Genomic DNA, 16,077 nt, shown 5'->3' on the forward strand with positions numbered 1-16,077 from the left:
GAAGTATCCCGCTAGTCACCCAGGAGCAAGTGAAGGGCTCGGGGCTCTGGGAACGAAGAGTCAGCATGCCGAGGGGTGAATGCCAGCCACGGAGGTGAAGAAGTGGGCCTGAGCTAGTGGAGAAGTCAGGACCAGGCCGTGAGGTACAGGGGAGGGGTCTGTGCTCACCAAGGCCACCACCTTCATTTAACTCTAAACTTGAGGGGTCTTGTGATTCCCCTGGACACAGTCTCCAAAAGTGGAGCCTCCCCAGATCCAATCAAAGTGAAGGCGAGCGACAGTCAGAGGGGGGAGGTTTTTTTCCGAGCTGCTACTCTCTGTCGGTAAACCTGGCGTTTGGGAGTGAACAACAGATTCTCCAAGAGGGAGTGAAGGGGGGACAAGTGCTTCCAGCATCCTGGGACCACACAGAGCAGGGCCGCCGCACCCTCTCAGGGTTCAGAGCCGAGAGCCACAGGCCAGAGTGGACACGCCATGGGGAAGACCGAGAAGTGGCTGAAAAATCGGAAGCTCTCTTAACCCAGATGACATCAGTTTGTCTTGAGCCATAAATCCCAGAGATTTTTTATCAGCCAAGGGCTCCACAAGTTTGGAACTAGAAGAAACTTTAGCTGTAGAGATCATAAAACCTCTATAAAACTGCCATGCAAATTTGCTGTGAGTGGGTCTGTCTCTCTGACCATCCCTGCAAAAGGGAAGCAAGGATAGACCACAGAAATAAAATCCTGCCTGACCATGAAGAAAACCTTGGTGAGGTCAAGAGTAATCTCTGCTCTGGAGGAACTGACAGTCCAGAGCTACCCAACAGCTCATTCTTGGCAACACTCTAGCCTTGCCACAAACACACACCAACACTGGGGGTTTTACATTTTCTTCATAGTTTTATTCGAACATGATCTCCAGGGAAACAGGTATCTTATGTAGTTAATGATGATGACCCCGGGGGCCATGTCTTTTAATTTGTTAATTCCATCCTTTTTTCTTTTTTGGGGGGGATTCTCTTTTATTTTTCACAGTTTCCTTTTTAAAAAATTTCATATTGGAGTACAGTTGATTAACAATGTTGTGTTAGTTTCAGGTATACAACAGTGATTCAGTTATACATATACATGGGTCTATTCTTTTTCTTTTCCCATTTCAGTTATTACAGAGTATCAAGCAGAGTACTTCAGCCATGAAATTAAAAGATGCTTGCTCCTTGGAAGAAAAGCTATGACCAACCTAGACAGCATATTAAAAAGCAGAGACATTACTTTACCAACAAAGGTCTGTCTAGTCAAGGCTATGGTTTTTCCATAGTCATGTATGGATATGAGAGTTGGACTATAAAGAAAGCTGAGCACTGAAGAATTGATGCTTTTAAACTGTGGTGTTGGAGAAGACTCTTGAGAGTCCCTTGGACTGCAAGGAGATCCAGCCAGTCCATCCTAAAGGAGCTCAGTCCTGGGTGTTCATTGGAAGGACTGATGCTGAAGCTGAAACTCCAATACTTTGGCCATCTGATGCAAAGAATAGACTCATAGAAAAGATCCTGATGCTGGGAAAGATTGAAGGTGGGAGGAGAAAGGGACTACAGTGGATGAAATGGTTGGATGGTATCACCAACGTGATGGACATGAGTTTGAGTAGGCTCTGGGAATTGGTGATGGACAGGGAAGCCTGGCATGCTGCAGTCCATGGGGTCACAAAGAGTTGGACATGATTGAGCAACTGAACTGAACTGAAGCAGAGTTTCCTGTGCTATCCAGGTCCTGGTTGATTACCTGTTTTAAACATAGCAGGGTGTATATATCAATCCCAAACTCCCAATCTATCTCTCACTCCAACCCTTCCCCCACAGGTCATGCCTTTTGTAGACAGTGGGCTTCCCAGGTAAGGAATCCTCCTGCCAAAGCAGGAGACAAAGAGACTCAGGTTTGATCCCTGGGTTTGGAAGATCCCCTGGAATCAGAAATGGCAAAACATTTCAGTATTCTTGCCTGAAAAATTCCGTGGACAGAGGAGCCTGATGGGCTACAGTCTATGGGGTTGCAGAGAGTCAGACATGACTGAGCATGTGCATGCACACACACACACACACTCACACACAAATGGAGATGTTGATGCAACAGATACACGATTTGTTGGATCAGCACAACAGCCTGATGGATTCTTCCCTGTCTCACTCCAACCCACCTCCTCACAAAAACTTCTCGGGTGGCTCAGCAATGTCTGACCCTCCCCCACACTGACAACAGGCAGGCTGACTGTTCACACAGTGACATGAACACACTGATCATGTTGCTTATTTCCAAGTAGGCTTTAACCTTGCAGAATGAAAATCAGAGGAAAATCGAAGCTACCAAGGCTGAAATTGAAAACGCACTGGGATTTTCTAGATAAAGACAGATCTGAATTTCACTGAGATGGGCTATAGTGACACTACCTCCAAAGACCTATAGGCCCGCTGGAGGACTGATGATTAGGCACCAGACTTGAAATGGAATCACCCTGTCCCTGGGAACTTCCTTGAAACATTAGATTTTCTTCTCTGCATTAAGGTGGAAAAATGTGATTAGCATGTCTTATGAGTTTCATCCATCCCATTTGCTTTCCACTCTTCTCTTACAGAACTGGAAAATTTCATACAGCAAACTCATATTTCAGCTATGCTCCATGCAATGCATGAAATATTTGTTTAAATGACTACTTTTTATTCAGTGAACAAATGCCTATCAGAGTTAAAAACTCTGTGGATCCCAGAAACAGCAAAGCTTCTTAGAAATGCTTGGGCATGACAACCTAGAGGGGTGGGATGGGATGGGAGGTGGGAGGGAGGTTCAAGATGGAGGGGACATATGTATACCTATGGTGATTCATGTTGATGTATGGCAGAAACCAACAAAATATTGTAACGTAATTATCCTCCAATTAAAAATAAATTTAAAAATTTTTTAAAAAGAAAGATGTTTGGGCAGCCCACCATCTGACTGTATTGAGAAGGGTCTGGAAGGCTGTCTCCTTCCAGTTTTCTTGGAAATAGATCACTGGAGGAATGTGTCTCCTAACACCACTTTAGGACTCTCTGTAGATTACAGCAAGGTTAATTATGTCTATTCAGTTTTCATAGCCTCCATCTCAACATTCTCTTGTGTGTCTTCATAAGCCAATGAAACACTCCAACAACAATTATCATGGGCTATTATGTAGCCATTAAAATTACATACATTTAATGTTCAATGATTTGGATTTTGGTTAAGACATGGCTTCCAAGGTGGTGCTAGTGGTAAAGAATCTGCTTGCCAGTGTAGGGGGTGGGGGTTCAATCCCTGGGTCAGGAAGATCCCCTGGAAAAGGAAATGGCAACCCACTCCAGTATTCTTGCCTGGAGAATCCCATGGACAGAGAAGCCTGGTGGGCTACAGTACACGGGGTCTCAAAGAGTTGGCCACAACAGAGCACATAGGCTTAAAATATGCGGACACGGCACCCTTCGACACTGTTTTAGTCACCTACCTGGCAGGGTCTATCAGTCTTTCAAAGAGCTATGGCTCTTTACCCAGGAATACTCCACTAGTAATCCCAGAGAAGAATCTGAATTGTATCTGAAAATATACAGATCAGGAAGTTACTACAATGTTCATAATAGTCAAGAAGTAGAAATAAAGTTGTGGTTCTCTGGGAAACAGTCCTGGCCTTACAAAGAGCTGAGAAGGGAAAGCAAAGGACAGAAGGAAAGATATTCCCATCTGAATGCAGAGCTCCAAAGAATAGCAAGGAGAGATAAGAAATCCTTCCTAAGTGACCAAGGCAAAGAAATAGAAGAAAACAATAGAATGGGAAAGACTAGCGATCTCTTCAAGAAAATTTGAGATACCGAGGGAACATTTCATGCAAAGATGGGCACAATAAAGAACAGAAATGGTATGGACCTAACAGAAGCAGAGGATATTAAGAAGAGGGGGCAAGAATTACACAGAAGAACTGTACAAAAAAGATCTTAATGACCCAGATAACCATGATAGTGTGATCACTCACCTAGAGCCAGACATCCTGGAATTCGAAGTCAAGTGAGCTTTAGGAAACATCACTACAAACAAAGCTAGTGGAGGTGATGGAATTCCAGTTGAGCTATTTCAAATCCTAAAAGATGATGCTGTGAAAGTGCTGCACTCAATATGCCAGCAAATTTGGAAAACTCAGCAGTGGCCACAGGACTGGAAAAGGTAGTTTTCATTTCAATCCCAAAGAAGGCCAATGCCAAAGAATGTTCAAACTACTGCACAACTGCACTCCTTTCACATGCTAGCAAAGTAATGCTCAAAATTCTCCAAGCCAGGCTTCAACAGTACAAGAACTAAGAACTTCCAGATGTACAAACTAGATTTAGAAAAGGCAGAGGAATCAAAGATCAAATTGCCAACATCTGCTGGATCGTAGAAAAAGCAAGAGAATTCCAGGAAAACATCTACTTCTGCTTCACTGACTACACAAAAGCCTTTGACTGTGTGGATCACAACAAACTTGGAAAATCCTTAAAGAGATGGGAATACCAGATCACCTTACCTGCCTCCTGAGAAACCTGTATGCATGTCAAGAAGCAAGAGTTAGAACTGGAGGTGGAACAACAGACTGGTTCAAAATTTTGAAAGGAGTACGTCAAGGCTATATATTGTCACCCTGTTTATTTAAACTTATATGCAGAGTACATCAGGCGAAATGGATGAAGCACAGCTGGAATCAAGGTTGTCGGGAGAAATATCAATAACCTCAGATATGCAGATGACACCACCCTTATGGTAGAAAGTGAAGAGGAACTGCAGAGCCTCTTGATAAAGGTGAAAAAGGAGAGTGAAAAAGCTGGCTTAAAACCCAACATTCAAAAAACAAAGATCAATGGCATCTGGTCCTATCACTTCACGGCAAAAAGATGGAGAAACAATGGAAACAGTGAGAGGCTTTATTTTTGGGGGCTCAAAAATCACTGCAGATAGTGATTGCGGCCATGAAATTAAAAGAAGATGCTTGCTCCTTGGAAGAGAAGCTATGACAAACCTAGACAGTATATTAAAAAGCAGAGATGTTACTTTGCGGATAAAGGTCTGTACAGTCAAAGCTACAGTTTTTCCAGTATTCATGCATGGACGTGAGAGCTGAACCATAGTGAAGGCTGAACACTGAAGAATTGATGCTTTCAAACTATGGTGCTGGAGAAGACTCTTGAGAGTCCCTTGGACTGCAAGGAGGTCAACTCAGTCAATCCTAAAGAAATCAACCCTGAATATTCATTGAAAGGACTGATGCTGAAGCTGAAGCTCCAATACTTTGGCCACCTGATGCGAAGAGTTGACTCACTGGAAAAAACCCTGATGTTGGGAAAGATTGAGGGCAGGAGAAGAAGGGGACAACAGAGGATGAGATGGTTAGATGGCATCACTGACCCAATGGATATGAGTTTGGGCAAACTCTGGGAGCTAGTGAAGGACAGGGAAGCCTGGCATGCTGCAGTCGTTGGGATCAAGAGTCAGACACAACTGAGCAATTGAATGATAAGAAATAAAGAATGATAAATGTTTAATGATAGGGAATGTGTTAAATCAATTATGTGTCAGCCATACCTCTGAGTGTTACTATGTAACCTTTAAAAAGAATAAAGTAGATATAAAAAAATGACCCCCCCAAATCTCATGCCACACACACAAAAAAGTCACTAAATAAAATGTGCAAAATGAATTATGTTAGTTTAAAAAGAAACTGTACATACATGATATACATGTAAATGCAGTGAAAATGACTAGCAGATTACACCCGCATGGTTAACACCAATCAACTCTCCAATAGTGGGGAGGGCTGAGGGATGGGTCAGTTAGGATGCTTTTGGTTACAACTAACAAAAAAATCCAACTTGACCTCCTTTAAGAGGTTAGGAAGGTCTCAAATCAGAGCTTCCTCTTGGGTAATTCAGAAGGTCAGGGGCACTGTGGAGGCCCCATTCTTCAGCTTTGCATTCTTTGGCAGGTCAGTTTGGGCCTGGCCCAGCCCGTTCTGTTGGAAGACAGCTGCCCCACTTACAGGCATTGTGTCCAGAAGAAAAAAAAAGTAGCTGGTTGCTCCTACATCTCTTTTTAAGAGTCAGGAAAGCTGCCCACTAAGTTACCCTCATGTTTGATTGAACAGGAGGGCCACCTGCTTACCCTAAGCCAATCACTGGTGGGACTGCAGGCCCACCAGCAGTTGCTCAGCCAATCAGGATTTACCCCTGAGACACATGGAGGAGAGTGGGCCCTGAGCTAAATCAAGTTTCTACCAGGCAGAAGAGATGCTGGACAATAAAGAAGGCAGAGTGTGGAAGAATTGATGCTTTGGACCTGTGGTGCTGGAGAAGACTCTTGAGAGTCCCTTGAAAAGCAAGGAGATCAAACCAGTCAGTCTTAAAGGAAATCAACCCTCAATACTCATTGGAAGGACCAATGCTGAAGCTGAAGCTCCAATACTTTGGCCACCTGATGCAAACAGCTGACTCACTGGAAAAGACCCTGATTCTGGGAAAGATTGAAGGCAGGAGGAGAAGAGGGCGACAGAGGGTGAGATGGTTGGATGGCATCACTGACTCAATGGACAGGAACTTGGGCAAACTCCAAGAGATGGTGAGGGACAAGGAAGCCCTGCGTGCTGCAGTCCATGGGGTCAAGAAGAGTTGGACACGACTTGGTGACTGAACAACATTAGTAGGGCCAGAGGGTGAAAGGGGATCCTTTTACTAGAAGTGGTTCTGGATTGTGTGAAAATTTTATAAGATTATATTATTTTTTAAATTTAACATTTAAAAAAAGCATTTTAACGCATAGAAAAAAGGCTGAAGGGTAATACACCTTGAGATTGTGGGTAATCTCCACTTTCTTTCATCTTTTCTATATTTGCCAAAAAGTAAGTATACTTTTAAAACAGAAAAATAGTAATATTTATCTAGTTCTCAATACTAGTTCTCCAGTTCTCAATACTATGACTTTCACAGGGTACAGAGATTCCTCATGACATTGCCCGGTATGGGTTTTGGTTCAGAAGAGGCTGGAAGGATCATTCAGCTGGGCTCAGTCACCCACTTTCCTTTAGAGGGGCTTGTGTCCACAGGAAGCCCGGATGATTTTCAGTGACCTGGGACATAATCCTTCATAGTTTCAGTAAAGTGTCAACATCCACAGAGTTGGAACCCTGGGTCTCTCCTCCTGCCCTCTGGTCCCGCCTCTGCTCTGGTTTCCATTTTAAGTATTCCCTGACACTTCCCCCTTAACCCCCCTTCATGGCCTTGGGTTCAATCACTAGTCCTTCCCTCATATATAGCACAGGGTCACAAGCCCATTGCCGTTCTCTCGCTCTTGGTTTTCAAGGTTTATTTTGGCGGAGCATGGAGTGGGAATAGGAGCAGAGACGTCTCCTTTGTAAATAATAAGCAGAACTCACAAATATACACAAGAGAGCCATAGTGGTGGAGGTATTTTGAGGGCCACCCAGTTTGCATGCTAAGTCACTTTGGTGGCGTCCGTCTCTTTGCAACCCCACGGACTGCAGCCCTCCAGGCTCCCCTGTCCATGGGGTTCTCCAGGCTCTAAGAATACTGGAATGGGTTGCCATTTCCTCCTCCAGGGGATCTTCCTGACCCAGGGATCGAACTTGCACCTCTTACATTTCTTGTACTGGCAGGCAGGTTCTTTACCACTTGTGCCAAATGGGAAATCCAGATGACTCCCCCTAAAATCAGGGTGAAGGAAACGTCTACCTTGGAACATCTGCCTTCCCCAGAAGTCCGGAGGAAGTAATCACCTCAGAGCATGAAGTATAAAATGCTGGGTGGTGAATTCCCACTCATCCTGCACTGCCTTCAGGGAACTCCCCCTAAACTGAAGAGGGCTGATGGATGGCTCTGACCCTTAAAAGGGCCCAGCAAGGGACACACCAATGCCCTTCCCTCCGAAACATATTGTTAAGGCGTGCCTGATTACCACCACCACCAGTCGGTCTGGATCAGCAGAACCTACAGGGTGAGTACCAGGAACAGCCTCAGGTAAATATATTGCTAGAAGGGTATCATCAGGGCTCACCAGAAGCCAGGGTCCTGCAGAAGAGTGGAGATGTGGGTGCTCCTCATCATCCCATTTTGCATCCATTACCTTGCACGGCTGCCCGCCCTCCAGCCCCAGGCTGGGTTCTCTCCTGCCAGCCCTGGGTTTGCTGATTAACCAAATGGAATCTCTAATTGCTGAACTACATGCAAAAGTATTTTTAGGAACCTCTTCTTCCTCCATGCCTAGCAAGCCTCCCCTGTCCCATCAGCAGTAATAAAAGCAACACTGCAGCCCACTCCAGTATCCTTGCCTGGAGAATCCCATGGACGGAGGACCTGGCAGGCTACAGTCCAGGGGGTCACAGAGAGTCAGACATAACTGAGTGCCTAACACACACTTTTCTGTTATGTCTGATGTGTCTCCTTCACTGGTCATCCTACCTACCTTGATGAGGTAAGCGTTATTCCCACTACTCTTCTAACCAGGACACTGAGGCTCAGGAAGATTAAAGAAAAAGTTGCCCCAAGTCACACGGTAGCTGAGCAAGAAGGCTACCCCAGACCTGCCTGATTTCAGCATCTGCATTTTATTTCCTGGTGAGTCACAGAGCTTCTCGATGAAAACTAGAGGTCACGGGTGGCCAGCATGGGAGCCCTACCAGAAAAAACCGCTTTCCTGGGCCCCTCTCAGGCCGCCACCTCACTGCAGAGTAGTGTCCCAGAGCCTCAGTTCAGTCTAGAAAGATCCTCCCTTCCTCACTGTGTCAGTTCCTTGAGGGCAGGGAGGACCCATGTTCTTTCTTTTTCTATCAGCTGGTCCTCCTATGCAGTAGATGCTACACAGGCTGAATTGGATTGAGAATATTCCAGAACCTTCTAGAGTGTCATAGTCTCTGGAGCACGGGGGAGCTTTGTAAGAAATGCAGGCTCTCAGGTTCCAACCTAGACCTGCTGAGTCAGCACCTGCCCTTCACAAGGTCCCCAGACGATCGCTGCTACTCTACACTATATAAAGTTTGACATACCATCTTCTGTACCCTCCTCTTTTTAAATACATTTTTGTTTTGCTTTGTTTCACATCAACATAGAAGATTAAAGTCTCGTTTCTATTCTGAATCATCTTATGGAAAACGACACATTGTCTTATGACCCACAGAAGTTCAAGTGATCTCTGGGGGAACTTCCCCAAAGAGATTGCTTAAAATGCCAAGTGGTCCCCAACCTCAAAGAATTCAGTGAGAAACAGTAGTGTCTTAAAGACTGCATTAAAAACGTTCCCCCTTTAAACATATGTTCACATTTAATAAGTGTTTATTTAGTGCTCTAAGGTGCTATTAATCATCTTCAGAGTTAAACTAGAATTACTCAGAGTTAAGTACCCCATTAGCATTCAGCAATTTCTACCCTTCGGATAACTGTCATCCACAAGTCAGCTTGTTTCCTACACCTACTTATTATTGAGCATCAATGATGAACAAGGCCTCCTAGGGATGAGATGCTGGATGGAATATGAATGTGGCCTCCTATCTCTGCTACACAGAGAGTAAAGACCAGGAACCTGCTAGTCAAACATTTCTGTAAGCAAGTAATGTGTATCATTGCCACTACTTACATGCAAAATTCCATCAGATGCTTCTTTGATGCAGCCAATTAGACCGTGGCCATAAGAAAGCCAAGAATACGGTGTTACTGGGCTATTTTCAACACCTCACAATCTGACCTCTCCTGGGAAAGAAATGCCACTCAGTGCCTGAGATCAGCATGGGACAGTCAGTGCTTGGATCACCACGGAAAAGCCAACTTTTCATGGAAAGAATAAAATATATGCTTGTTTTAAAAATTAAGAAAGAGGACTCAGCCCTCTAGAGGCTTAAGGTTCAAAAGCCAGGCTTCCAAGAAATGACCATATATAGGTATATTGATGACCATATAAAGGACCATCAGTTCAGTTCAGTTGCTTAGTTGTGTCCGACTCTTTGCGACCCCATGAATAGCAGCACGCCAGGCCTCCCTGTCCATCACCAATTCCGGAGTTCACTCAAACTCATGTCCATCGAGTCAGTGATGCCATCCAACCATCTCATCCTCTGTCATCCCCTTTTCCTCCTGCCCCCAACCCCTTCCAGCATCAGGGTCTTTTCCAATGACTCAACTCTTTGCATGAGGTGGCCAAAGTATTGGAGTTTCAGCTTCAGCATCAGTCCTTCTAATGAACACCCAGGACTGATCTCCTTTAGGATGGACTGGTTGGATCTCCTTGTAGTCCAAGGGACTCTCAAGAGTCTTCTCCAACACCACAGTTCAAAAGTATCCATTCTTCGGCACTCAGCTTTCTTCACAGTCCAACTCTCACATCCATACATGAGCACTGGAAAAACCATAGCCTTGACTAGATGGACCTTTGTTGGCAATGTAATGTCTCTGCTTTTTAATATGCTATCTAGGTTGGTCATAACTTTCCTTCCAAGGAGTAAGCGTCTTTTAGTTTCATGGCTGCAGTCACCATCTGCAGTGATTTTGGAGCCCAAAAAAACAAAGTCTGACACTGTTTCTACTGTTTCCCCCATCTATTTATAATATAAAGGATCATATAAAGATATAAAGAGCATATGTATGCATTGTTATTTTAATCTGAAAGAAATCACTAATTTTGAATGTGTAACCTAAAAACTAGTAGCAGTACTAACAGCCAGCTATAAGGATTACCAAGAGTTAAGAAAGGCTGTTCCAAAAAATAAGATGAATTCAACTTCATCATGACATATAACAGATGATATGTGTCATTTTAAACTATTTTTATTATTTTGTTTATCATTTTCATTATTACATAGCCAGAAATAGTAAAAAGGGCCCAAACTCTTAACAAGAATCAAATGAGCTTAAAAACAATTGTTATTTTCTACAGGAAGATGAATTCTTGAGCCACCATCTGAACACTCACTTCTCCAATCAGGCAATTTTTTTTTTTTTTCAACAGGCTAATTAGTGAAGCCTCACTTGGTTTTTTTCTGGGCATGTTTAACTCTTTGGGAGGTAACATTTTATTAGTAACATATTTCCTCTAGAATATATTCCCTTCTCTGGCCTCCACAGGAGTCACTACCAGGAGCAGTGAGAATCAAACTGATTTTTACATCTGCTGCAGTGGGACAGATCAGCAGATAAATATATGCATCGATTTCCAAGGAGAAAATGGCTAAAAGCAGCATACTTACAATTCTTCTAAGCCACACTTCGCATCTCTCTGTGAGACGGAAGACGATTATTGAAAGCCTTTGCTGCGTACACTTTATTTTTAACTAAATCTTTAAGTAGACTGCTGAGAAATGCCAATACTTCTACCGGTCCTGCTTTAGCTCTGCAATCAAACAGATCTTTTGCTTTTGCAAAATAGTGGTCCAAGCCTGAATAGCTCTTTTAAACATCATATTTATTGCAGAGTTATTTTTAAATACATTTGGGGGTTAATTTTTTGCAAACTTCTCCTTTAAGAAATCATCTGGACAGAAAGCCAGAGTTACAACTTGCCCTTGAATTTTGAACTTGCACCTCCCAAGGAAGAACAATTAAAACTTGCTGTGTTTTTAACGCACCTCATAATGAGTTGGTCAATTCACTGATCAGGGACTGAGTTAGTTTGTGCCTCCTAGACAGAGGGATGGACAGAGCTGAACGCTGCCAGGAACTGCCTTAGAACTAATTAACTGCAAAGTCCAAACGGGGAAAACCCTCCTATTAAGGAAAAAAGGTTCCGGTTCTAAATGATCAATTACGACCAGTTCGTCTCTGCTAATTACGTTAATTTAATAACTACTCCATATTTTGCTGTAAAGAAACAGGCCAATCAATATAATGAATCAAAGGAGTAGGCACTAAAGACCAAACTCACCGAGCTCTCTCTTTCCAGACCCCTTCTGAACACCTGTTGAACCCAGGGGCTTTCAACTTTGCGAACTAAACCCTCCCGGATACAACCTTGGAAGCTTTTAGACTTTCTGGAAGTGCGTGTGTATTTTTAAGGTTTCCATTTTGCTTAATCAACAGAGCTGGTTACTAATTATTTATGAATCACGGGGCTGAAAACAAACTTTCTTACCTTAAGCAGTTAAGGAGTGGCAGATAGAGAAGAGGGGTTGGTTTTTAATTTGGCCTTTTGGTACACGGCCCTACCCCCAGGTTACCCGCCCCGTGCGGATCTCTGGAAAGGTCAAAGGTAAGCCTCCTTCCTCGGCTCGGGGGAGGGAGCACACCTTCCAACAAAACAAGGCGCTGGCATCCAACCTGGGGAGCGAGGCGGCGAGCAGGGCCGGCTACGCGTGTCCAGGAGGCCGGCTCGGCACCCATGACGGCCCGGAACCAATTCCGATCTAGGGACCCCTCGAGATCGTGGGCCCGGGGCGCGCATGTCACCCTCTTCGGGGGTCCCCGGCGCCCCACGCTCTGGAGAGCGCGCGATGGGGCTTAGGGAAGCCTCTGGGCGACCTTCGAGGCTGCTACCCTGGCACGGCCTCCACCCACCCCGACGGTACTCTCTGAGCACCCCGGATCGGGGTGTCTCATCCTCTGCCTCCTACGGCGAGACGCAAAAGGAGACGACCCGCCCGGCCGCCGCCGCGATCCCGCAGGACGCGATGTCCCCGCCGCAGGACCAGGGGCTGGCGGTGGGAACCCAACAGCCCTGCGCCCCCGGCCCCCCGCGAAGCGCAGTCCCGGGCCGGGGTGTCCCTCCCTGCTCCGTGCGTCCACCGCGCCGGCAGGCAGGTGATCAAGTCCCACGACCCTGCGCGCGCGCCCTCCCACCCCAGGGCCCCGCGTCCCGGGGCTCGGCCCTTACCTCGGAGCGGGCCGGGGCGGCCCCGCGGGGCCGGGCGCGGGCTGGGCCCGGGAGACGCGCCTCCCGCCGCCGCTGGGAGCCGAGGCGGCGAGCGGGCGCGGCGAGCTCCTCCCGGGCGGCGGCGGGAGGCGCTGCTCTCGCTGCTGACGCCGCCGCCGCGGCTGCGGGTCTCAGAGCTACGCCGCCGCCGCGCGTCCCTAGGCTCCTGCGGGAGGCCGGCTGCTCGCGCGGCAAACTCTTCCGCACGCAGAGCCGGCGGGGAGAGGAGCCGCCGCCGCCGCCGCTGCCGCCGCCGCCGCCTCTTCCTCCTCCCCCGCCCTCCTCCCGCCTCCTCTCGGTCCTCCTCCTCCTCCTCCTTCCCTGCGCTCCCGCGGCCGCCGCCGGCCGGGTCTCTTCTGGCCGCACGCCGGACCCTGGCCGCGACCCAGCCTGGGACCCGCACCCTGCGCTCCCTACGAGCAGATGAACCCTTGGACCCACCTCCCACCCGCCAGCTTCCCTGAGCGGCCGAGACACCCGCGCGCCCCAAGGCCGCCACCGCAGGGCTGCCGCCGGGGACGCGCGGCATGGTCCGGCCGAGGGTGCGGGGCGGGGACAGGGTGTGCTTAGAGGGGAACTGTCCGAAGGAGAGGCCAGTGGAGGTCCCGTTCAAGTTGTCAGTGGGGGCGGCGGGGAATCGCCCTCCCCTGCGCCCTGCCAACCCGCGGTCCAGTGCGTTGGGGGGCCAGCGCGCCACCGCGGCCCCCAGCACGCCGTCCTCGTGGGGCGGCCCTGCGCGCCGACCACTGCGCTTTCCCGAAGAGCTGCGGGCGGGGATCAGGGAGACGCCGGCGAGCTCAGAGGACCGCGGCGCCTGCTGGGGAGGAACGATCACTGTTTCTTCCGAGGCGAACGTAGCTGGTCCGGAAAATGGGTCAAGGATGGAAAGGAGCCCCTCCTGTAGGGCTCGGGGCCCGCGGCCAGGAGCGCGCACCCGGAGCTCCAAGCTGCGGCTCCCTCCCCTCCCCCGCTGCCCTCCTCTCCTTTTGCACCAGTGCAGGAAATGTTCCACTGACCTACATATTTTTCCAAACATACGTGACCTTTTTTTTTTTTTTTTTCCTCTCTGTGGGAGGAGACAGGCGAGAATCCAAAAAAAGAGAGAAGAAGCTGGAGCGGCGCGCAGGAGAAAACAAGGAGGCATTCAGCAAGGTTCCCGCAAACAGCGAACACAGACACGTGCGCATCAACAGCCCGGGGATCCTGCAGCTGCTGCTGCAACCTCTGCGGGGCTCCGAGACAGAGTCGGGTGGGAAAGAGAGACCACGCGCCCCGCCGGGGCCCGGAACGGTGTCCCGGCTCCTCTAGATTCGTAAACCCCTGTCCATCCTCGGCCCCTGGGAAGAAGCCCCAAAGAGGCGATAGGCTTCCCATCCCTGCGAGGTCACCCCTGGGACCTCACAGAGGCATGTTGCCTGGCGCAGCGCTCGGAGCCCAGCAGCCTTTTTTCAGATGTCCCTAAGTCCTTTGTACAATTAGAGGAAAGTGCCTCCACCAGTCCTGTCCCATCACACTATCTTCTCAGGCCTCTCAGAACATCAGACGGGCCCCCCACTCGGTTCCAGGGCCCTGCCTTTATTTTCTCCGAGCTCAAGACAAACCCTCTCCAGCGCAGACCCGACCCACAGCGCCTTATTTGGGCATGCAACTCGGCACCGTCAATTAGATCAAAACGTTCACACAGACCTCCCTTTTCCCCCCTGTAAAGTAGGTCATTCTCTTTATTTCCCACTTGCATTATTTTTGTCTAATTCTCCTCCTGAAAAATAATCAGCCCTCAGGAGCTTTGCGCATCCCGAGAAGCTGTTATTCTTAGGCTTGTGGGGCTTTTCAAGGAGGAGGAGGAGGCATTTGGCACGCTGTGGTTTTGAAGTCCCTCCCTTTCCAAAAGGAGAACATTTGAAAACTTTATGTTGCTTTGTTTTTCTACCCCCTCCCTTTCCTTCGGGCAAGTAGGTTTCACCCTGCCCTTAGAGTGAGGCTATGACTAATATCTACTAAAGGATAAAGTTATGTGCTTTTAACCGGATTTAATGCAGAATTTAAAGTCACCTCCCTTCCTTTCTTGCTTTGAAAGAGATTTCAGCTCTCTCCTCCTTCTCCCTTTTGGGAACCAGCTGAACAATCTTTAAATGATCTTTTAGAAAACAAATGGTCTACAGAAATAATACAGCGGGTGCAACAGCCCCACAGTGCAGCAGGTATTTTCGCTAGGGTCTGTTTTCACCTGTTGCCTGGTAGGATATCCCATTAAATGTGTGGCTCCTGCCTTCTGATCATGGAGATGTTGTATATGTGGTTGTACTTACTCCAGATGCTATCCTGTCTCCTAGTGTTAATTCCACCTGTCTGAGCACAAAGGGGAGTGGATCTGCAGCAGAGAACCCAGTCAGGACCCGAGCAGAGTCGAAGAGGGAAGTTTACCTCCTGTTCATTCTCTGCATTTGGCAGGTCCGTTCCTTTAACTGGCATTTGTTGAAGGCTTGTCATGAATCAGGCTAGGCCTGTCCTGTGAGCAATGGAGGGAAACTTGACAGATGTTTATGTCTGTACAAGAAGGGTTTACAGTGTGGAGGCAGGGCTAAAGAGGAGGCCAATAGGGTGAGTGCCAAAAGACCTAGTGACGTGCGTTCAAGAGACGGAATAAGGATGGGCTTCCTGGAGGAAGTGACATTGCTGTTAGGATTTTTCATCAACCAGATAACAAAGTCACATTGGATCATAATCTGCGCATTATTCAAAATGTACAGCCTGGAGCAAAAGGAACTATTGCAAAACTGCATTGCCAATTTGGGGAAATTCACAAGTCTCAGTTGGTTCGTCCTTTAAAAGAACGTGGCTTTATTAAATGAATGAATGTTGCAGTGATATATCCAGGAACCCCAGGACTTCCAGGAAACCCATTTTTCAAAGAATGATTATTTATGGGTGGGAGGGAGAGGAAATGATTCATTCTCGTTGGTTATATCAATCTTTAAAGGTAGCAGAGAAACAATCTGAAGTTTTTGCAGTCTAATCAGATTTTCTTTTCTCTCATAGAAGTTGTGGCATCTCCTGATTAAAAATATTTAGCTGATTAAATTCTCAAAATATATACAGTAGAAGTATCTGTATATGGTGCTACACACAGGTGAGAACATGTGGATGATTACAAGAGCTATAG

General features: G+C 47.3%; 1 protein-coding gene across 1 annotated transcript; it reads right to left on the reverse strand.

The window, feature by feature from the left end:
* Nucleotides 1–1,969: 1,969 nt before the first annotated feature.
* On the reverse strand, nt 1,970–14,058 carry LOC122441412 (serine/arginine repetitive matrix protein 3-like). The gene is made up of 2 exons (XM_043467935.1): nt 12,876–14,058; nt 1,970–3,584 (listed from the first exon to the last, which is right to left on the reverse strand). The coding sequence occupies exons 1-2, from the start codon at nt 14,056–14,058 to the stop codon at nt 3,553–3,555; spliced, it is 1,215 nt and encodes a 404-aa protein (XP_043323870.1). The 3' UTR covers nt 1,970–3,552.
* Between the last annotated feature and the right edge of the window lie 2,019 nt (nt 14,059–16,077).

This window comes from Cervus canadensis, chromosome 5 (genome assembly GCF_019320065.1).
Source record: "Cervus canadensis isolate Bull #8, Minnesota chromosome 5, ASM1932006v1, whole genome shotgun sequence".
Lineage (NCBI taxonomy): Eukaryota > Metazoa > Chordata > Mammalia > Artiodactyla > Cervidae > Cervus > Cervus canadensis.

Coding starts and splice junctions, on each gene's coding strand:
- LOC122441412 (XM_043467935.1), bottom strand. CDS start 14,058: ATGCCTCCTTGTTTTCTCCTGCGCGCCGCTCCAGCTTCTTCTCTCTTT. Junction 3,585..12,875: donor CCGCCCCGGCCCGCTCCGAG/GTAAGGGCCGAG, acceptor GTATATTTTCAG/ATACAATTCAGATTCTTCTC.